Source organism: Cupressus sempervirens, chromosome 7, assembly GCF_028749045.1.
Source record: "Cupressus sempervirens isolate cs-2001-9-10 chromosome 7, ASM2874904v1, whole genome shotgun sequence".
NCBI lineage: Eukaryota > Viridiplantae > Streptophyta > Pinopsida > Cupressales > Cupressaceae > Cupressus > Cupressus sempervirens.
Genome location: NC_143124.1, coordinates 547,086,392 through 547,109,658, shown reverse-complemented (window position 1 = coordinate 547,109,658; position 23,267 = coordinate 547,086,392). Strand labels below are relative to the sequence as shown.

General features: G+C 32.9%; 1 protein-coding gene and 1 long non-coding RNA gene across 2 annotated transcripts in view; one reads left to right on the top strand and one right to left on the bottom strand.

Annotated features, from left to right (window-relative positions):
• LOC149547937 (uncharacterized) overlaps positions 1–23,267 on the bottom strand; it is an 83,738-nt gene that overhangs the window by 450 nt on the left and 60,021 nt on the right. The gene's annotated exons all lie outside the window — the stretch shown is intronic.
• On the top strand, positions 288–2,061 carry LOC149547938 (uncharacterized). The gene is made up of 3 exons (XM_089791975.1): positions 288–629; positions 769–898; positions 1,095–2,061. The coding sequence occupies exons 1-3, from the start codon at positions 491–493 to the stop codon at positions 1,756–1,758; spliced, it is 933 nt and encodes a 310-aa protein (XP_089648101.1). The 5' UTR covers positions 288–490; the 3' UTR covers positions 1,759–2,061.

The window sequence follows — 23,267 nt, the reverse complement described above, 5'->3', positions numbered from 1 at the left end:
TAAAAGCACCTTATATACACTTCCATCTATTGTGAAGCCCCTTATAGATATGGTACCCAAGGAACTGTATATTAAACCACTTACATTTTTGGATATGTATAGCTCATTTCAAAGCACCTCGAGGTGCTTTCAAAAACCAAAATATCTTTATCAAAATCGCAATTAACGTTTGTTAAAAAATAGTATACATTAATAAAGGCTACTCTGGTGCTAATGCATACGTGTAATAGGAGCTTCATATTTCTAAAATTATATTTCATTCAAGGAATCCTATATAGGAGAATGTCCTACGCAACTGGATAAGTTATCACCGCCCGCCGCCTATCGAGAAGAGATGATCTACAAGCGTGTTTAATTTTACTGCAACTGTTAAATACAACTCTCATTGTTAGAAAACGAGGGTATTTTCGCTGAAAGATTTGTGCATCTCTAGGCCTGTAAAGCTTGGTCAGTTTGCTAAGCTTGGTATTAAAAACAAGAGAAGAAATACATGGTGACCTGCCAGAGTCCTTGCAGTAGAAAAGCTGTACTTAAAAGGGGACCATGGACGCCTGAAGAAGACCTGCGTTTAACAAATTATGTCAAAGCTCATGGCGAAGGCCGCTGGAGATCTCTTTCGAAGAAAGCAGGTTCTAATTGGTTGATTCTTTCTTTCCATATCTAGAGTTGTCATCACTCTAGAATTAGGATTAGGGTCTACGTTGCCTTGACATTTTAGGGTTTGAAATTTGTTTATAAGTTAATTTCTCATAGATTCATTCATCTCAGGCCTGCTTCGGTCGGGAAAAAGCTGTAGATTGCGATGGATGAATTATCTTCGACCTGACATCAAACGAGGACATATTCTACCTGATGAAGAAGATTTAATTCTCAGGCTCCATCGACTTCTGGGAAACAGGTCTTCAAATCATACCGTTTTTTTTTTTTTGGCTTTCTTTTTTAATTGAAACAAGTTACTGCAAAATAAGATTGAAAGCAAAAGCGTACGAAAACATTTCCCGTGTCAACTTTCCTTTTGAATCGAAGCAAGTCATTATAAAATCAGACTGAAACTAAAAGAGTACGAAAACATTTCGTGTTTCAAATTGCTACAGATGGTCTCTGATCGCGGGACGTATACCAGGAAGGACTGATAATGATATAAAAAATTATTGGCATAGTCATCTAAGCAAAAAGCTTATTAGCCAGGGCATTGATCCTCGTACACACAGGCCACTCTCTGAATCTGAGGACATATGGTGGATCCCTCAAGCCAGCAGTATGCAGGAAACCATTCTCCAATACACTACAACACAGGCAAGTGTCATTCCTGAAATAGATGACAAAGATTTATATTTCACAATAGCAGATCCTAAGTTGGACCAGAATTCTTCTTCAGCAGCTCCAGCAGAAATCTCTCATCCACAGACTAGTGAACCCACCAGTTTCGCTTTCGTAGGTGAAGAGGATTCCTACACTAAAATCAGTGAATCCAATTGTTCAGAGACCCTAAAACAAGAAACACAGAGTACCTGGTTTCCTTATTCCCTTCCTGCAACTCCAATGGCAACAACTTATGGAAATACAAGTTCATATGTTAACCCTTGGAATCTGGAATCATTTATCAATGAGGAGTTTGAGTTGCGAGAGGGCGCTAATGCTGGATTCAATTCTGTCTCAGAGCTGTCATGCCCAAATGAATCTGAACTTCCAAGCCCTAGCTATCATTTCTGGTCCACACTCCGCTCTCCCACCACACATTACCATCCATCTTGTTGACACAAGAGTATCATGGGTTTGTTTTGTGATTGTTTTCTTGAAAATAAAATGTTTTGAGCACCTACGGTGCCCACTTAAATGTATATAAGTGTGTCGCGTGGTATACTTTCCTCTATTTCACACTTTCATAAGATTGGACGATGTCCACATTTCTTGTCCCGCCAGCATAAAACCTTCAACTGTGCAGAAATTGCAATAGGCACAAAGATTTTATTCATTATTCTTATTTTGAAACCAACTTTTCTATAAAGTACCTGTGATTTATTTATTTCTATGGTATAGAAACAGTTTTGATTTGTAAAAGTTCAGTGGCTTGAGGTAGTTCGTGGATTTGAATTGGTACTTCTATACCCTAGCTAAACAAATTGCAATATCTGCTTTGCGGTATCACTGGTCAAAAAAGTTTTTCTTTTTCCCGAATTGCGGCCTTCAAACAAAATGATAGTTTGATGGTCAAATATTGATTAGCTTAAAATATTTATCTGTGGACAATTTCCTGCTATAACCATTCCAGTTTTTCCAATGAAGCAAATAATTAATGGTAATAATTCCAATCTAAATTGAAGATAGTCTAACTCAACAGCTATGACGGACGTAGTAGTCTGAGACAGTCGCTAAATTCTGGAGTTCTCTATGAAGACATTGCTGGTCCATAGACAAAGCGAATAGCTATAGTGATTTCTTTTAAGTTTCTGGTTGTTATTAGTGTGTTTCTGTTTTTCAAGGCATTTCCTTAGTTTTCTTTTCTGCCTTACCTTTATCCTTTATGCCATGCCTGCTGAAAGAAATTCATATATTAATGTGTGAACCTTCAAAATAGAGCTGTAGATAACTGTAAAATTATTTATTTTCTTTTATTAAATAAATTTGGAAAGCAATTACACTGAAGGTTTCCAGCCAATAGCTGTAATAAAAATGAAGTTTTTTCACACATCCACCGCCATCGAAATCTAGAGACCAGAAGAGCTAAGATATAGAAGCAATGACCAAGCTTTATATATATATATATATATATATATATATATATATATATATATATATATATATATATATATATATATATATATATATATATATATATATATATATATATATATATATATTTATAGCTTTACAACCTTCATAGAAGAAGAGAAATGGTTCGAGAGAATTCTTTTCATCACTCCAAATGCATTGGAGAATTAGATATTATACACTGTAAAGACGTAATGCTTATATAGCAGAAAAGAGAGTAGAGAGCTGGTGTAAGAAGTAACCATTTCACGTTTTAAAAATGTTGACCTAATTAATGTAAAACTATAAACAATATTTCTTAAGTAAATCAAGAAATTGTGTATGGATAAAATGCATATAGGAATACCTCCATTTAAGTGTAATATAGGAAGAAATATGTAAGAGATACAATTAACAAATGAAAACACAAAATGAGATCTATTGTGGATCTTGAAAAAATTGATGTGTTGGGTACTAATGTATAACTACAATGCAAAAAAATGAAAATTCCTCACAATAAAAAAAAAGGACAAAAACTTTGTGAGAGAAAAAGTCCTCTTGAAAAATAGATAAAATAAAATATTGATGCCAAAACTTAAAAGAAACAAGTTTTCATCAAGAGTCCCCAACCACTTCTTCATTCACCCCTTAAATTGATCTGAACAAGTGATAACAAGGAACAGCTAAAGGTTTTGTGAAGATTTATGCACAACCTACTAATCCATAGGCAAATGCCGCAAGAAAAAGAATACCATCTTTATTGATTTTTCAATGGAAGTGCATGTGCGTCTCAATATGATTTGTAAGTTGGTGTTCTATAGTGTTGCAAGAAATATGTATGGAACTTAAATTATTCTAAAGAGCAGTGTGATGATTCAAAAAAGTCAAATTAATAATCAATTGTAAAAGCCAAAGAGCTTCTTGACTAGCAAGGATTGTCCATCAATACTCAACTTCACTAGCTGATAATAAAATAGAAAATTTAATCTTACAAGAATAGAAAGAACCAAAATGAACTTTTAAATTGTTGAACATAATTAGAAAGTAAAACGAAAATGAACTATGAAATATTTGATCATCAACATCAATAGCCCAATATAAGTTAAGAAAACCAATAGTCTTAGTAGCACTTGATATTTAGAAAATGCAAAACTATGTAGCTCTCTTAATGCACCTTAAGATATATACTTGGATACCTTCCAATGACTTATGAGAGGGTCTTGATATAGATGAGAGACTAGACCAAATACAAATGAAATATCATGATGATTGTGTAAACAAAAGATGCCAAAAAATTTTCTAATACAAGGTATCATAAATTCATGGAGTAGTGCAACTAGTGGAAAAAAACAAAACTAATTGAAAAGGACTATGGGTTCACATGTAATTATCCATCCCAAATCTCTAAGGAAACTATTGTGGCATACTTCTATGGAAAGATAGAAATACCAACATAAGAATAATGAATTTAAAGAGTAAGAAATTAATTCAATAAATTGATGATCTATAGGAAATCCCTATAAATCCTCAAGTAGGGCACAAGAACTTGCCATGATAGTCAAGTCATCCACACGAGGACCACGAAGATGCCCCAAAATTCCTGAATGTAAACTCATCAAGAGTAAGGGCTGGTTCATAAGGCACAACACTTGGTGAAGGTTTTGAAAATGGGTTACAAGCAGAGTGGGTTTAACCATGGAGGAAACTCCATAGTTAAGCGCACTTAAGCTGGAGTAGTACTAGGATGGGTGACCTCCTGGAAAGTCTCGGTGCTTCACCTCTATGAGCATCACCTAGATCTAATGAGTGTTAAGTGTTCTATTTATTCTCATGAGAGATGGAATCATGTTGAATTACTCATGAAATATGGGTCAATGAGTTTGACTCAAAAACTACATAGTTAAAATCCTTATAACAATATCATTATTTATATTGCTCTAGAAATATCTCCTACATATCAAAAGAAAAAAATGATTTGTCAAAATTTTGAATTTTAATGCAATAGTACAAAAATTTTAGGATAAAAATAAGTAGGCATATTACTGGCCACCTTAATCAAAATAAAATAATCATATTTTTTAATAATATTCTAGATATAAGAAGTAGACTCATGCCCAAATGTGACACATATTTTTGGAAATTTTTATTCAAAATAAATAATTAATTATGAATTTTCTACTATAGTATTTTTGAAATAAAAAAACTCTTGTGTGTGACCACCTTAACTAATTCAAAAATTTACAAAATTTAATTTATTTTCCTTATAGTAGAAGAAGTATATAATGTAACACATCTTTTACATTTAAAAAAAATTATATTATTTTAAAGTTATATTTATTTTAACATATGTTTATGGTTAGCAAAGTCAAGATTGAAGAACTTTCCTAGATCATTAATCCACTCTCTAATGTCAATATGGGAACAATTTAAATGGCAACCAAAAACAGAAGTTTTCTTAGAGAAAATATTTCAAACATATCTAACTTTGCATAGTTGTATGTCCTGAGCACCTACAGTAATACTTTCTGACTTTTACTACCAGTTGATATTAAAGAAATAATGATGTAAATAACAGTCAAGGTCAGTGCTAATGAATGGAGTAACAAAAGGGCCTTATTTAGAGTTCTTACAAAAAGTAATTGTTGAAGTTTCTTAAGTATCTTATTCAGATATGGTGACCAAATTTGAATATTGATCATGTATGACAAAAAGTATAGGAATGCAAAGTGTTGGCTTCTAATTTGACATAATTTAAACAATCTTTTACAATGTTAATAAACCTAGGAATTAGCTCAAAACCATTATGAGTACTCTGAGAAGAAAAGTAAAAGGACCAACTAACAAAACCTTGAGGTCTTCTACATGTTGAACTATCCAAGATTTAGGTAGACTTATTAGGAATTCATTCTTATTCAATAGTATTCAGATTCTCAACATGAACTCCATAAATAAGGCCTCGTTTGGTTGCTGGAAGATGAGGGCCAAAACCGGGTTATCAAAGGCAAAACCAGGTTTTGCAAAAAAACTTTGGTGTTTAGTTGGTTAAAATTATAACCTGGTTTTCAATTTCATCTTCCAATTTTGGTCAAAAATTGGAAGAAGTTTCTTCCAACAAAAAGGTGGAATTTGAAATTAAAACCAAGTTTTGAATTTTATGACAGTTTTTTTAATAATATTGTGGGGTCCACAGTATATTCATCTTTTGTGTCAACCAAACGGACCATTAGCTTTCCAAACCACAAAACCAGGTTTTCGAAAACTTGGTTATAAGATAACCTGGTTATGTCAAAAAATCATCTTCCCCAACCAAATGGGGCCTAATAGATGGTTTGGCCTTCTTTCTTCTAGCATTAGAATAGTAAAGAGATGAAAAAATCTACTTTATCAAACCCTAAAATCTCACAAGTCAAGCATAGGCTGAAATTTCAAGCCTTAGTAACATAATAGTAAAAGATTGATTGATATGAATTCTCACATCATGTAAAACATCCCAACTAGATCAACTCTTAACAATGGCTAGTGCCTTATCTATTGGGATATACACTTATAGGGATTATACATCTATTTCTAGATTGTATCTTGACACTTTGTGAAAAGATTATCAATATTCATTTCTAGATCTTACACTTATCATATCTTCAATGAAAACCATGAAGTTCTTCCAATTTACATTAAGCATTTACACAACCCATTAGATTATCAACAAAAGGAAATTGAAATATAATTCAATTACAACTGAAACTTAATAAACTTTTCTTATTAAATCTTAGAGAATAGAATGGAAATGAGGGAAGATACAAGATCTATGATGAACAATTATCTTTCCACATTTGTATTGATTTCTTTGAAACTATATTAAATTTGAATGATTATTCCCATCAACAAAAATAACACAAATAGACCAGCAACTATTAACTTTGATATTCTATTTTGGAATAGAATTATAGTATGGATGGACCGACTCAAAATTTAAAAACTTATTTTAGCAAAACAAACTCGAACCCTCCTCTAGGCTTGGAAACTCACTTATATACTATGAGTTACAACAAGCTTGAGGTCTAGACAGAAAAGGATAGTTGTGCTTAGAACAAAAGAATTACATATAAGACAAAAATTTCACATTCAAATGTTGCATGAGAAAAACCAAAATATTTACATGACCTTTTTTTTGATAATAGAATGACTCCTTCATTAATTTCTTTTTGGTGGATCTAATTCTATTTTGGTAGTTTCTTGTTCCTCCATTGTACCTAATGATTGATCTTTTTCTTCTTTCTTTTCCTTAGGCTATGGGACCACCTTTTATTCCTCTATTATGCTTGGCTCTAACACTTGGATATTTGTAGCAGTTTGTTGATCCTTTTCTTTATCATCTATTTGGATAACCTTGTCAACTAACAATAATTCCTCTATAACTATCACCTTGCTTAAAAATCTATCCTCAGATACCACCCGTAGCAGTTGTATAGCTAAAGAATATTATGTCATCCATTTTCTAAAAAGTGTGTCATGTAGCAAGTTAAAATCCAAGGTTTCTCTCTCTTTTTTAAAGATATATTTTCTCAATATTTTTAATTCATAAAAAGTGTGTTGGAAAGAATAAACAAAATAACTAGACTTGAACAACTTCTTCAACAATTCTTTGAAAAAAAATACAATTTTATTTATTAAATACATCATTCATTCTTATACTCATTAGTTCCTTCAGGTCATTTCCCCACTCCTCCTTACCTTTTTTGATGCCTAGGCACTTTAGCACATGGGGACAAAGATCAAAATTTGTACTAAGATATTTTGAGAAACATATTTTCAATTTTGTTTTCAACATATCTCCTTTTTAGTCAAAATTTAGTAAGTCATTGGCTTGACCATATGTTTTCTCAATATGTTCATTATTTTTATCAATGACAGTAAAATACATAGCAGTAATCTGATCCTCCCTATTGATATACTTATTCCAAATTTATGTCAGGGTAATCTCATTTCTCTTTAATTTCTTCCAAATATGTACTAACCTTGAAAACTCTAAAAAGAAGAGAGTCCAATTTATTCTATCCACCAAAAATAAAATTCTGTCTCTAATCTATCTTCGTGTTGCACACCTAACTCTAAATGCAGGAAGTGGTGTGATAGGAGAAGTTGCAATTAGAAGTTGCCTTGGTCCTTCCCTCACTTTTCTCTTTCCTTGATTCTATCCACCTAAAACAAAATTCTATCTCTAATCCTATCTTCTTTTTGCACACCCAAATCTACATGCAACACCCAAATTTTTGCCTTCTATTCATTTAGTTCATCTGTAGTAAAAAATTCTAGATGCTAGAGTGTGCTAGGGATTTACATAATAGGACCAATGGGAAGGGGTGTGGTAGGGGAAGTTGCAATTAGAATTTGGTTGTGTCCTTCCCCCTATTTTATCTTTCCTTATTGCTTCTACAAATTTAATATTATTCTTTCCATTTCATAATTTTTCTTCCCCTCTCATCATATACCTCTAGCATGTTTTCAAATCTTTAATTTAGCTTAAGAAAAAATTTCTTATTTTTTGCAGCTACCTCCACACCAAAATCATTTACTTCTTTATTCATTTGATCAAATTTCTCATTTTCCACTTCTCCAACCTTGTACACCACTAGGCTTCCCATGTATTCAGCATCTGAAACTTCTTGGACTCTTGTCTAATCTCTCTTTTGTATAGATCATATTACTAAGGCCTTTAGATCATTTCTATAATTTACCACTTTATGGGTTTCCTTGACCTCTTCCTTATTACTAAATTTTGTTTCCTTCTCTTTTCTCACTGCAACAAAAATTATTGCATTAGCAATGTCCCATTCTAGAACTATGAGCAATCCTAAATCCTTCAGTAGTTTCCTTCCCTCTAAAGGGGTTGTTTGACTAAATTATTGAATAAAATTAGGATTTATTTCCTCTTCTATATCAAATTCCTATCTATTAGGTATCTCTGTTTAGGCTTTCTTACACTTTGCCTCAAAAATTTCAATATTGCTTCTCCACAAAAATTGGATTACCGCCCTGAATTTTACAAAATTTTAATCATCTAGAAATTTCCTAGTATCGTATTCCATCTAGGATCCATCTCTTCCACTTTTTAGTCTTCAACCATGAGGGATAAGAGTGGTGTAGGAGGTTCTTTAGACATTCCCTCCTCTACTTCTTATGTTGTTATTAAAACAACATTATGCCCGAATATTTGCTTTAATTGCTCCCTCATGGAGTCTTCATTGTCAAAATAGATAGGAGTTTGTGATGGGGAGTATTCTTCTACCTTTGATGAAGATCCTTGCTTCAATTTCTACAAAATTTGTATTGGTGTTGAAGGTAGGCTTTCTAAATGTTGCCTCTTATAGAGTGGAATAGGTTGTACAATTATATTCCTAGCCACTATATGGCCTTCCTTCCTCTATATGGTGTACTACCCTAGACTTATTATTACTTTATTATCCATTCTCTTTTCTACCTCCTTGGCTTGATCTGAGTAAGCTTTTATTAGTATTTCCTTCTTCTCATTTAGAGTTTTCATAATCCTAGCAAAATGTGCCTTTGGAAAAATCTAAAACCTTATTATATACCTTCAATTTTTCTTTCTTACTTCCTGCTCTTGTAGAGAAAATTCATTCCTAATAATATCTCTAGGAAAGTAAATAATATTTTCATAAGGTTGGGCCTTAGTCCTTTCTTTCAAAATATCATAGAAACCTTTTGGATCAATAAAACGAGAATGAGATAGAGCCATTTGATATTTTTCCAGGAGCTTACCTAAGTGTCTCCATCCTCCCTTAGTGAGCATGAAATTGTGGATGACTATAAAATTTGGAAAGATTGTTCCCCTAGATCTTCCCACCAACTCCCTCTCTTCAAGTCCTACCTACCATAACAATTCAACAATTCATACCTTTAAGGGCACTTGGTATGGAAACATGAGGTTTCCCTTGAAAACCATATACCCTAAATACATTTGAAATAGAGAAAATGATAACATCTCCCTAGTTGTGGCCACCTTCCAAACCCTTAGCATGATCTTTAGGTCTAATCAGATCTAGCAAGGGTTAGGAAATCCTAGGGTTGTCTCCAGTTAACAAAATTGTCATCTTTGAAGCAAAATATCTATAAAAAATAGATCAAACTAGCATTTGTGACTTCCAAAGTCATGTCTACACTCTAAAGTTGAACTGGTAGCTTGTCCCATCCTTTTTTTGGAATACTCTAGAATAATTGAAGTTGGGGGGGGGGGGGGTGAATTAGTTATCCAAGGTCTAGATGTATAAATAAAACTTTCCATAGCTTTTTGATCCCATAAAACATTTATACTCATGCATGCATCCATAAGATTATACAATCACGTAAAACTTGTAGGTTACTATCAAATTGACTTGCAGAAATGTAAAGCATGAAACATAAAAAATTCATCAACACACTTGACATAATGATTTACATGAAAACCCAATTTGGGAGAAACCACTAGTAACATGCTACTCTTTTCATTTTTTTGAAGTGATGCCCTATGAAAGGCCAAGCCTGTTAAAGGTTACAATACACACTATTAAATGTGACCTTGTTAAAGAATTTCAATCACCTTATTAGGACTGAGCCTTGTTAGAGTACTTTAGACCATTCACTTGGAATGTCACCCAATTAAAGGATTTTCAAACAACTGTTAGGTCAACCTTAATCTAAAGGAGTTATCCTAGACTGATACAATTGTTAGATAATAATAGTAAAGCTTTGATCTAATACAACTTACAACTTCACTTGCAAATTACAGATCTTTGTTCAATCCTCAATTCTACTTGGCCTTCATACTTTGCAACTCTGATAGCTTGTTCACCCTTCAACATTCATCTCCTTAAGCCTTCTTGGTTAACATGTCATTTTAGACTCTTCTCTTAGGTCACTTGATGAAACAAAACCCTTGACTCCTTGTCTTCGTTAGGTTCCCGCACATGACAACCTTGCTTCATGGCCAACTATTCCTATAAATAGGAAACTAAGATCTTTTGCCACTCTTTCCTCATTGTCCAATTTAGGGTTTGGATGGATTAGGTAGGATACAATGTATCTACCACATATCTCATATCTCTTCTAGGAACTTCTCCTAGAATCCACTTTGAATTTGACTAAAAATGGTTTACATTGAAATTTGTGCCACCAGCTCATCAACCTTATCTTCCACTTGGTCCACATAATCCAATAAAATAAACCTTTTAGCTTAAATTCATTGAATCCTTGATCTTTTCAATAATGCAGCAACTCACATTATCAAGCTTCTGATGCTCGACACATGTTGCATTTCTTGACATCTACTATGAAATCACTCAACATGAACTAAAGTTTACAGGTGCTCAGCATCAACTAATCTTTACTTGGCATCCACTGTTCTACTTGACATACACTAGAATGAAATTTTACTCAGCTCCAACTATTTTTTTGCTTAGCTTACACTAACTTTTCTTGACACCTACTATCCACTCGATCAAGCTTGGCAAAAAAACTTTGTGTAACTTCTTCTTCTTCTAATCTGTGTAACCTTAAGTAGATTATCACGACATCATGTCATCACTATCTTAACTGATTCTTTTACTTCATTACATAATCATAATTCAACCTTTCCTCTAGGTGTTATTGTTACATCTTTTGATCAAATCCTCTTCATCAATCAAATAAGTGATAGTTCTTGAATCTTATAAGTAGTTATCTTACTAGCATGTAGTAGGTTTGACATCATTGACAAAACAATGATTGAAACAAACAATCTTCTTCAACAATCTCTCTCTTTCAATCTAGTTTCAACAATCTCTCAAAAATGATCTTTTCAATCAAATCTGGAAAATCTCCCTCTTTGGAATTGATGGCAAACCAAATTGATCAACTAAATCACTCAAATGGAAAACATCTTGTTCAACCAAACTGACTAGATTAAAACAATAAGACAATACCAACAAGAAAATAATTCCTTGTATTGAAATATTTCCCTCTATCAGCAGCTTCCATCTTCTAATTAGGTTACAAAATTCTACAACTCCCTCTATGTTTCTTCTTGTATCTTCCTCTTACTAGATAGATTAGGATTTCTCCCTCTTTCTTATATTCTTCTCTATCTCCCTCATCATACTTTTGTTCTCCTCTGATCAACAATATCATCAATTAGCTCCTTCTAAGATTAGTAACACTTTCAGTCTCTTTGACAATACTCTTGATATCTCGCTCTTGATCAATAATCATACTATTGATCATCAATATCATCTCCCTCTTTGACAACAATTCCAAAGACATATGCCAAATCTTGTCATCTTAATATGTAGATACAGGATTTTTAGTTTCTTTAGCTTCTCCCTTTGTCACCTTGCTTGTGACTGATTTGAAATTTCAGTTCTTTGATTACTTTAGGCAGCTCCTAAAGTAAGATCCTTTGTATCAATGTGTAACATATGAATATTAGATTGTTTGATGTAAGGCACTCCTCTTGTTACTTAGATAGCCTTTGATAGGGGTATCACCCCTAGTTTACCTCTTAGATAATCATGAGCATCCTTAGGTAATTTTTTTGTGAAGATATCAGCAATTTGTTCCTTTGTGTTGACATATTCCATCTTCACCTCTTTATCTTGAAAAAACTCTCTCAAGTAATGATACTTGATTGCAATGTGCTTTGTCTTTGTGTGCATCACTAGATTCTTTGATATATTGATAACATTTATATTATCACAATATAGTATCACTGGTTCTATGATCTCTTCCTTCATTCCTTCAAGTAGCTATTTGATCCACACAATGTTTTTGTAATTTACAGTAGCATCTCAATTCCTTTCTTCCTACTGCATGATCTTGAAGATTCTATTGTTGATGTGAGAGATAAAATGAGAAGGGGGGTTAATTTTACTATTTTGCATCAAGGTCTTATTTTTAGGCTGTACCAATTTCATCTTGCCCTAATTCCCCATAGGACTGTTGAAGTTGATATTCCTATTCACTTGAACCCCAAGCCCCAAATGGCCCCCCTTAGGATTACTAGCCCCAGAGTCCACACCCCTTAGTCCTTTCCAAATAGGTCCCTAGTTAATCCCTCCCCAAGGGGGAAAAAAGGAAAAGGTAAGGAGAAAATGAAAATAGAGTCAGAGGATGAGGAGAGAGGGGGAAGGAGGAGGTTGGGGAGATTGGCTAAGTCTCAGGCTAAGAGGAAGTTAAGGGAGGAAGCCTCACATGAGGAGGAATCAGACTCTGAAGGTTTGGGCTGCCACAAAGAAAGAATGAAGGAGAAAAATGTTAACTTTGGTAAGGGAGGTATGAAGGGGGTTGAAGAAGAGATTTTTTATTCCTCTAGGTCAATCTCGAGTAATGGCAAGGAGAATAAGGAGGTGTCACATGTCTCGATGTTGGTTGTGCCCTGGTGTGTGGACCTAACTAAAGATCAATTCCCTGAAATGGTGGACAAGATACCTTCCCCTCTTATGATCTACTCCCCTATCAAGGTAGGATCTAAAAAGGCCACTAACCCCCTTATTATGTAGGATACGCAGGCTGGCACAGATGGTAGTATGGGTACTTCAGATAAGGCTGGCAATGAGGTGTTGGAGAGAATCCAGGTGCTAGAGGAAAGAATGGGACTGTTAACTAAGTTTACGGTTAAAGTCACTAATGTGGTAGCTACCACTTTGTGCCTGTTGAGGGAAGTTGAAGGGGACTTACTCGAGGAGGACTCCAAGCTACTTTATGACTTCCTAGTGGAAGACTAGGTGAATGTCCTCCTAGGGAAGAAAGAGGTCAAGAAATCTTAAGGGTTCCTCCCCCTTCTTTTTTTTGCATACTTTTAATCTGCTGGTTTATAGACTTTTTTTATTTTAAGGCTATGACACCTTTGTTTTTGTTAAGTGACTTCTATTGGTTAACAAACATTTTGTTTATAGCCTATAGTTAGCTCTATAATTTTATTATTTACTTATGTTGCTTTCTAACATGCATTTTATTTAAAGCATGTAGTTACTATAATTATTATAGCATAAAATTCTATTTTTGTTTTAAAAAGCTTTAGGGGTTAGTTCTCTTCTGATGGTTATCTACTAGTAGTCATCCAACTTGTTTGTAATGGGATAGCCCCCTTGTTTTGGCTGCTTTTATTTCAAAAACATATTCAACTTCTACAATAGATTGTGTGGTGCAATTTTGTTTCTTGCTAGTCCATGTAACTAGTCTCTTTCCTAAGAAAAATGCTCATCCACTGGTGCTCTTTTTGTCATCAATGTTTTCAACCCAATCAACATCAGTGTAGGCTCTCAATTCAAGTTTTTCATTCTTCTTGTAGTATAGACCAAACTCTTATGTTCCTTTCAAATATCTTATTATTCCCTTCATAGCCATTAAATGATTCTCCCTCTGATTAGTAGAGAATCTTGCAACTATCTCTATAGATAATGCAATATCAAGTATGCCATGTACTACATACTACAATTTATCAATCATAGACCTATACAATGTTTGAGTTACCTCAATTGAATCATCATTCTTTGAAAACTTGTGTCATGTCACCATAGGTGTACTTGTGTCATGTCACGATATTTCATCTGATATACTTGCAAACCCTAAAAAAATTTGATCTCTCCAAATGTAGACATTTCAAATTCTTGCTTCATTTGATTTACAAAATTCTTACATAAAGCATCTTGACCTCCAAATATGATATCATCAACAAATATTTCAGATAAAAAAATACCTTTTCCTTTATTTTTATTCATATAAAAATTGTTGTTATTGTTAGTCCTTTCAAATCCAATCTTCACAAGATACTTATAAAGTCTCTCATACCATGCTCTTGGTGTTTGTTTCAAACTATATAAAACCTTGTGTAGTCTACATACCATGTTCTTACTATTAACATCAACAAAACCTTCTAACTATTGTATGTAAACTTCTTCCTCTAATATACCATTCAAAAATGTAGATTTAACATCCATTTGATAAACTTTGAAATCTTTGTATGCAGAATAAGCAAGTAGAGTTCTTACTCCTTCCAATCTAGCAATAGGGGAAAATGTCTCTCCATCATCAATTCTTTCTTCTTGTGCATATCCCTTGCAAAATAATTTTTCTTTGTTCCTTATGACTTCAACATTTTCATCTAGCTTATTTCTGAATGCCCACTTGGTACCAATCATATTTTTTTCTTCTAGTCTAGGAACTAGACTCCATGTTTTGTTCTTCTCTATTTCTTCAATCTCTTCTTCCATGGCTTTATTCCAGTCAATATTCTCTAATGCATCTCTCACTATTTTGGGTTCCTCCATGCTTAGCAAACATGTTTCACTTCTCAATCTGTTTCTTGTCCTTGGTCTAGTATCTTTTTCTCCAATTATTTGAGCACCAGGATGATATCTTTTGACACATTTGGACAATCTTGGTTCAGCTCTTATTTCTTCATTTTTTTCTTTCAACTTGAGTATCATTGTGTACATCTTTTTTAGGTAGTTCAACATCTCTTTCATGTACACTAATCTCAAAATTAGATTGTGCATTTAATTCATTTTGTAACTCGGCATCTAAATATAGCTTGGTTCCTAAATGCAACTTGGCATTCATGGGGTGTGACTCGACAACCACTAAAACTTGTTGTTGATTTGTAACTTGATTTGCAACATCTTCTTCAGAAGGCATACCTTCATAAATGTATAGAAATGATTTTTATTCTTCTAGTTCTTTCATAGGTTCATCCTCATACACTTCTATTTATTCATCAAAGTTCACATTTGCACTTCCCATGATTTTGTTAGTGTTAATATTTAAACATTTATAAGCTTTACTTCTTATGGAGTATCCTAGAAATATACCTTCCTCACTTTTTTCATCAAGCTTGTCATTCCTAACATCTTTAAGAATGTAACATTTACTTCCAAATACATTAAAGTATTTTACATTGGATGAGTATCCATACCATAGTTCAAAAGGTGTTGAAGGAGTATCTTTCTTGATTTACACATGGTTCAAGGTATAGACAATTGTACTTATAGCTTCTCTCTCTTATTCCAAAGCAATATTCTTCTCCATCATGAGTATTCTATCACAGCCCATTATAGATTTATTTATCTTTTCAGCTATTCCATTTTGTGGAGGTGTTCTAGGGGTAGATGTCTATCTTTTGATCCCTCTGTCATTACAGAACATCTCAAACTCATTTGATGTGAATTCTCCTCCTCTGTCAAATCTCAAACACTCCAAATTTTTACCTGTTTCCTTTTCAATTCTTGATAAGTACCACTTAAAATTTTGAAAGGCATCAGATTTCTATTTCAGAAACATAACTATCATCATCCTAGAATAGTCATCAACAAATACTATAATGTACTTATCTCCCTTGTAGCTCTGTACATCAATTGGTCCACACAAGTTAGTATGAAAAATCTCTAGTATTCCTTTAGAGGTATAAGTTTTACTCTTAAAACTTGACTTTTTCATTTTGCCTAACAAACATTGTTTGCACATTACATTATCAAGCTTCTTCAACTTAGGAAAACCTCTAACTTTCTTCATGTTATTGATACTAACCAAGTTATCAAAATTAACATGACATAACCTCTTTTACCATAGCCATACATCATCAAATTTTACACCAAGACAAGTAGCATCCTCTATATCAAGATACAATAGATTACTTCTAGTTTGATCACCCTTTCCAACTAGTTTCCCATTTGTGTCATATATCTTAGCAATATTATTTTCAAGCTCAACCTTACATTCCAAATTCTTCAATTGTGACACACTCAAAAAATAATAGTTACATCCTTCAACATAGCAAGCATTGTCACATAAAATCTTATTTGTGATTTTGATAAAAACTTTTCCTTTTATCAAGCATGGTGCATCATTACCAACATTTTACAGTATTTCCATCATAACAATTTAGGGTAATGAACTTACGTTTGCCTCCAGTCATGTGATGTGAACATCCACTATCAATGATCCATCTATCATTCTTGTTCACACAAGTCACAAGTGTAGTTACCTCATCTTCATCAAATTTTTCATTTATTGCAACATATACCACCTCGTCATCATGTTTGTCAAAATCATCCTTTTTTTCCTCTTTAGCAATGTAATAGGACTCCTTCCCTTTGTATTTGTAATCTTTTCTATCTTGATCTCTTCTACTCTTGTACTTGTCACCACCTCTGTAGTTCTTCTTCTCTAGACATCTAGTAGCAATATGACCAACCTCATTATAATTGAAACAAATGATGGGTAACTTACCTTTGAATTTTCTTTTACCTTTGTGGAATCTTTTTGCCAGTAGTGCTTCAAGTAGTTCGACATCCTCCTCATTTGTATCACTATTATTAAACACATACATCTTCTTTTTCTTCTTCTTCTTCTTCTCATCAAGTTTGTTTAATGATACTTTAGCATTGAAAGTAGATTCAATCTTTTCAAGCTTGTAATTATCAAAGTTAGATAGCTCAAAAGCAGTGAGTCTAATTAACAGACCTTCAAGTGATAACTTATTCCCTAGAATACATCTTAGTTCTTGAATTGCAAAAACTCAAATAGTATATATAGGTAACAATGTGCTCAAAACTTTTCTTAAAATAGTGTCATTATCTATATTACCAGTAGGTCCTTTTATTGCATTGACAACTTCTTTTATCCTTTCAACATATTGAGCAATATTCTCACCTTCTTCCATTCTCATATCATCAAACTTACCTTTGAGACTTTCGGCTTTGGCTCTTAGAATGTTTGCATCTCCTCCATAGATCATGGTTAGGGCATCCCACATTTTCTTTGCACTATCAAGACCTTTGTTATCATCAAATTCAGCATAACTTAGGGTAGAGGCAATCTCCAACATTTCCTTGTTGTGTTCTTTCTTCTTCTTCATATCTTTAGTAGTTGAGGCACCAACAAAATCAACATGCTCCACAGAAATGGTAGATTGTGCACGATCTCCAAGTCCTCTAAGGTGTAGCTCCTTCAAAATTTTCCATGCAAGAAAGTTATCTCTATTGAGCTTGGGTACTTCTCTTTTAGACATCTCGATCTTTGTGCTTCTAGTACCTTTAAACTAGTTCTCTCAAGTAGATGACTCTAATAACAATTTTTGAAATAATTTAGAATAACTTAGAGGGGGGCTAAATCAGTTATCCAAGGTCCATATGTATAAATAAAACTTCTCATAGCTTAGTGAACCCATAAAACATTTGTACTCATGCATGCATCCATAATATTATGAAATCACTTAAAACTTGTAGGTTACTATCAAAGCAACTTGTAGAAATGTGGGTAAAAGTATAAAGTTGTGTCACCTTTCAGGCTAACTTATTAGAACAATTGAATTTGAATATTTCTATCTAAATATAAATTTTATTCAAACATATGATCTAGACAAATTCATTCTAGCTAATTTATATATGGTCTCACACTTTTCCAAATGGAAATGTCTATTAAATGCATGTTTTATACTAATTTGTATCTAATTACTAAAGAAATAAAAATATTTCAGAAAATTGATGTTTCAATAACTCTTAATATTTTTAACAATTATTTTAATAATGTATAAACACTATTTTATAGAGATCAAAGTCAAGAATATTCTCATATAGAGTTTATAGTGTTTTAATTAGATATAGTATATTGTAATTAAAAAATTCTACAAGTACATATTTTAACATTCGAGAAGATGTCAATGCTTAGAAAGGAAAAAATCTTAAATCATATAAAAAAATTTAAAATCACATGATGTTCTAGAGGAGAGAGTCCTCTTCAAGAATGTATAAGTTTTCTTTTTGTTAGAATAGATTTGTTTTGAAAAATGTGGTGGGAGATGAAAACTATTGATTTCAAGTGAGTTGAAATTTGAATTGTTATAAAAGATAAAATATAGTTCTAAAGAGAATTTTTATTTCTGGTTGTTCTAGCTATATATGTTATCTATAACATAATCTAAGATTGAAGGGAAATAAGTTTATTTCCACATAGTTTTGTGGTGGGAACTAGACCCCTAATTTTTGACATTTTTTAGTAAGTAAAAAATTGTCTTTGAAAATTAGTAAAATATATCAATTCTAATTCCAAATTATTATTAAAAATTGCAATCCTAAACTTCATCCATTTCTAAAAAATTTATTATTTTAATTCATTATTAAATTCTAAATAATACTACCAAATTTAAGTCATTGAGGATGAACAATTATACTTTTTTTAGCCATTTCCTTTATAAAAGGATGACACAAGATTATGCTTTTACTCATGTAAAGCATGAAATATAATAGATTCATCAACATACTTGACACAATTATTTACATGGAAACCCAATTTGGGAAAACCCACCAATAACATGCTACTCTTTTCACTCTTTTGAAGTGATGTCCTTTGAAAGGCCAACCCTATTAAAGGTTACAATACACACTATTAAATGTGACCCTATTAAAGGATTTCAATTACCTTGTTAGGAGTGAGCCTTTTTAGAGGACTTTGGACCATTCACTTGGAATGTCACCAAGTTAAAGAACTTAGAAATGACTGTTAGGTCAACCTTAATCCAAAGGATTTACCCTAGACTGATACAATTCTTAGAGAGTGACAATAAGGTTTTGATCTGATACAACTTACAACTTCACTTGTAGATTACAGATCTTTGTTCAATCCTCAATTCTATTTGGTCTTCATACTTTGTAGCTCTAATAGCTTGTTTACCCTTCAAGAATTCATCTCCTTAAGCGTTCTTGCTTAACATGCCATTTCGGGCTCTTCTCTTAGGTCACTTGATGAAGCAAAATTGTTGACTCCTTGTCTTCCTTAGGTTCTCGAACATGACAACCTTGCTTCATGACTAGCCATTCCTATAATTAGAAAATTAAGGTCTTTTGTTTCTCATTCTTCATCATCCAATTTAGGGTTCAAATGGATTAGGTCTAGGATACAATGTATCTACCTCATATCTCATATCTCTTCTAGAAACTTCTCCTAGAATCCACTTTGAAGTCACCTAAAAATGGTTTACCTTGAAATCTGTGCCACTAGTTCATCAACCTTATCTTTCACCTAGTTCACATAATCCAAGAAAACAAATATGTTGGCTCAAATTCATCGAATCCTCAATCTTTTAAATAATGCAGCAGCTCAACATTATCAAGCTTGTAATGCTCAGCACATACTGCATTGCTTGGCATCCACTATGAAATCACTTCGCACAAACTAAAGTTTTTTGGTACTTGGCACCAACTAATTTTTACTCAGCATCTACCATTCTCCTCGGCATACACTAGAATGAACTTTTACTTGGCTCCAACTAATTTTTTGCTCCACTTGCACTTACTTTTCTCGGCACCTACTATCAACTCAAACAAGCTTGGCAGAAAAACTTTGTGTAACTTGTTCTTCTAATATTTCTTAGTGTAAGAAAAATTTGTAACCTTAAGTAGATTATCAACATATCATTTCATCACTGTCTTAACTGATTCTTGTACTTCCTTACATAATCATAACTCAACCTTTCCTCTAGGTGCTATTGTTACATATTTTAATCAAATCCACTTCATCAATCAAATAATTGATAGTACTTGAATATTATAAGCAATTGTCTTACCAAAAAATAGTAGGCTTGACATCAATGAAAAAACAATGATTGAAGCAAATAATCTTCTTAAACAATCTCACTCTTTCAATCTAGTTTCAACAATCTCTCAAAAATGATCTTTTCAATCAAATCTCAACACCTTTTCTAACTAAGGTTTTGTTTCTTTTGCAAAGAGATAAACTCCCTTGTACAAGCACATGTAGATAGAAAATGAAAACTAGCAAAAGGGCTTATCAACCTTACCCTTGCTGATGCCAACCAGCCCATTATGTATCTCCTTCAAGCCAAGTATGCTACAAATTAAAAATTAGAATTCATACCATACTATAAAGTTTGAGAAATAATCAAGACTAAAGACCACTGTATGTGATCATGCTCATCCATGCCAAAGATTTTGCAAAGGGAGATATAAATGGCCTATGCCTTAGGATTGACATACTTCTTTAGTAAGGGCTTTGGGGTCTAAGATGTTACCATTGAAAGATGCCCTACCTTTATGAAGTGTTATGGTAATCGTTCTCTCTAAATTTATATTCTCTAAGCATCATACCTTGATTTTAGAGCATCCAAGTCAGTTTGTTCATGCAATGCATGGTTAGGGTTTCGCATAAAAACTTCTCTAATCACCTCAGCTATCACCCAAGAAAGGTTATCTCTGGTGTGGTTCTCAGCTTATCAACATGGGATCATACCTTTTTGCCAATATTGTTAGCAAGACATCATCCATAAAAACACCGAGGAAAACCAACTTTCTAATGTCAAATTCCCAAACATTACTCAGCAGGCTGTCATGTTTTCTTTGAAAAAATAATTTTCTAAATAACTCCAAACCACCAATTGATGTCTTTGGATCTCTTAAATAATTTCCCTTGTCATAGAAACCCTCACTAATTATCAATCTAGGGTTCTTAGGAACCAATTCCTTTCCTTTGGTTATTTCATTGGTAGAGAGGGGAAATTGTTCAAGGAAATCATCATGCACATTCCCATGTTGATAATCTATCTTTCTAAAAAAATCTCTTTGTGGAGGCATTTCTATTGTTCAACAAATTTTGGAACATTAAATCTTCAGACAATAAAAGTTCAGGTACTTACGATTTTTTAAATTTTAGCTAGACATTCTATTCATAAAAATTCATTGTGTAGAAACCTAAAATCCAAGCTCTACTTTAGTATGCTTCAAATGTCTTTCACTTTATAAGAGGTTATGGAGTAAATTACAAACTTTATAAAAATTCTTTTGCACAAGATTTCCTTGAAGCACCATTAATACTGTAACAGTCAAATTGTGCATGTTATGTTAAGAATTTTAAAATTGGCTGTTGATCTATGCAGAATCTGATGGTTGTGATTCAAAATTCAAATTTTCAACACCTTTTACCTAGTGGTACACATGTCGAACTCTCATATTCTTTCTTTGGTTAAATCTCAAACACTTTTAATATGTGAGAATGTATGACCACCATTGATCCTTTTACATCTCATGATCATAAAAAATCATTGTTTTCCTTACATTCTTTTTAAGAAATGAGCCCACTAAGACACACATCATCCCCTCACATTTTTACTTTGACTAAAAACCTTGCATCTTCTTTATGCAAAAATGTGAACATCATAGACCCCTCAAGCAATGTATGGTTAAGATCTCCATCTGCTATTGTATTAAAAAATGGTCCCACTTGGACACATGGAAAATTCTTGTATTCTTGTATTGGGTAAACTTCAAACATATTTATTTTGTAAGGATGCGATAGCCATTTCAATCTTAACTTTATATGACAGCTAGGATAGATTATTAATCTTTTGCATACTCAGTACATAGAATGAATCAAAGCATGCCATCTAGAAATCTACATTGATATCATCATTTATAAAACTCATAACACAAGATGGACCTAAAAATACCATATTTCAAGCTCTCACTTTCTCGCTTTAGTTAAAAACTTCACAATTTGACTTTGCAAGAATATGATCACCATTGATCTTCATCTAAATCTATGGTTAAAAAGATGTTCATTCTTTAGGCTTCTTGAACATAATATGGGACCACAAGGACACTTGTCAGTTTCTCGTATTGTCACACTTTTTAAACTACTTGCATCTTCATTATGCAAGAATACAAGGGCCATCAATCTTTCTTTTGATCAATGGTTGGGAAAGATACATTTTATTCCATGCTTTGTGGACCTATAAGGACATGTGATAATCTATCACATTCTCAATTTCTTTAAACATCTTACATCTTTATCTTGCAAGGACGTGACAACCCTTAATTTTAAATTAAATCAATGATTAAGAAACAACTCAAAAGGAAAACTCTATCTAACTTAGGAACAAATCCTAGTGTGACATCTGGCACATTACATCAAAACATTGATGGTAACATATTACTGGCCCCATAAGGACACATGTCAAATTTTTGCATTCTTGCTTTAATTAAAACTCAAACACTTTCTTCTTGTGAGAATATGACAACCATTGATCTTGGGAAGATCATAGAGCTGTTATTAAACTAGTTATTTCTACATTTCCTTAGGTCCCACAAAATAGGTGTTGATCCCTCACTTTCTTTCTTTGGGTAACTATTCTACATCTTCAAACTGCTAGAATGTGATATCTGTAGATTTCCAAGGAGATCAACAATTACAATAATAAGTCACTAGGAGAGTTACAAACAAGGAACTTGAAGGACATAGGCTAACCACAACACAACCATGGGTTGAAAATAAAGTCACAAGCTAGGGTAAAAATATAATTTTATGAAAATGTTTTAAAAATAACAAAGAAAAACCTTATAGAATAAACTTAAAAAGGTACTAGGGATTTTCTAAGTACTTTTTCACTAATATATAGGGTTTTTTCAAACATCCTTCCCTAACCAAAGGTGTGACCACTAAAATTTTCAAAATACTTAATGAAATTGTCAGAAAATAGGGCA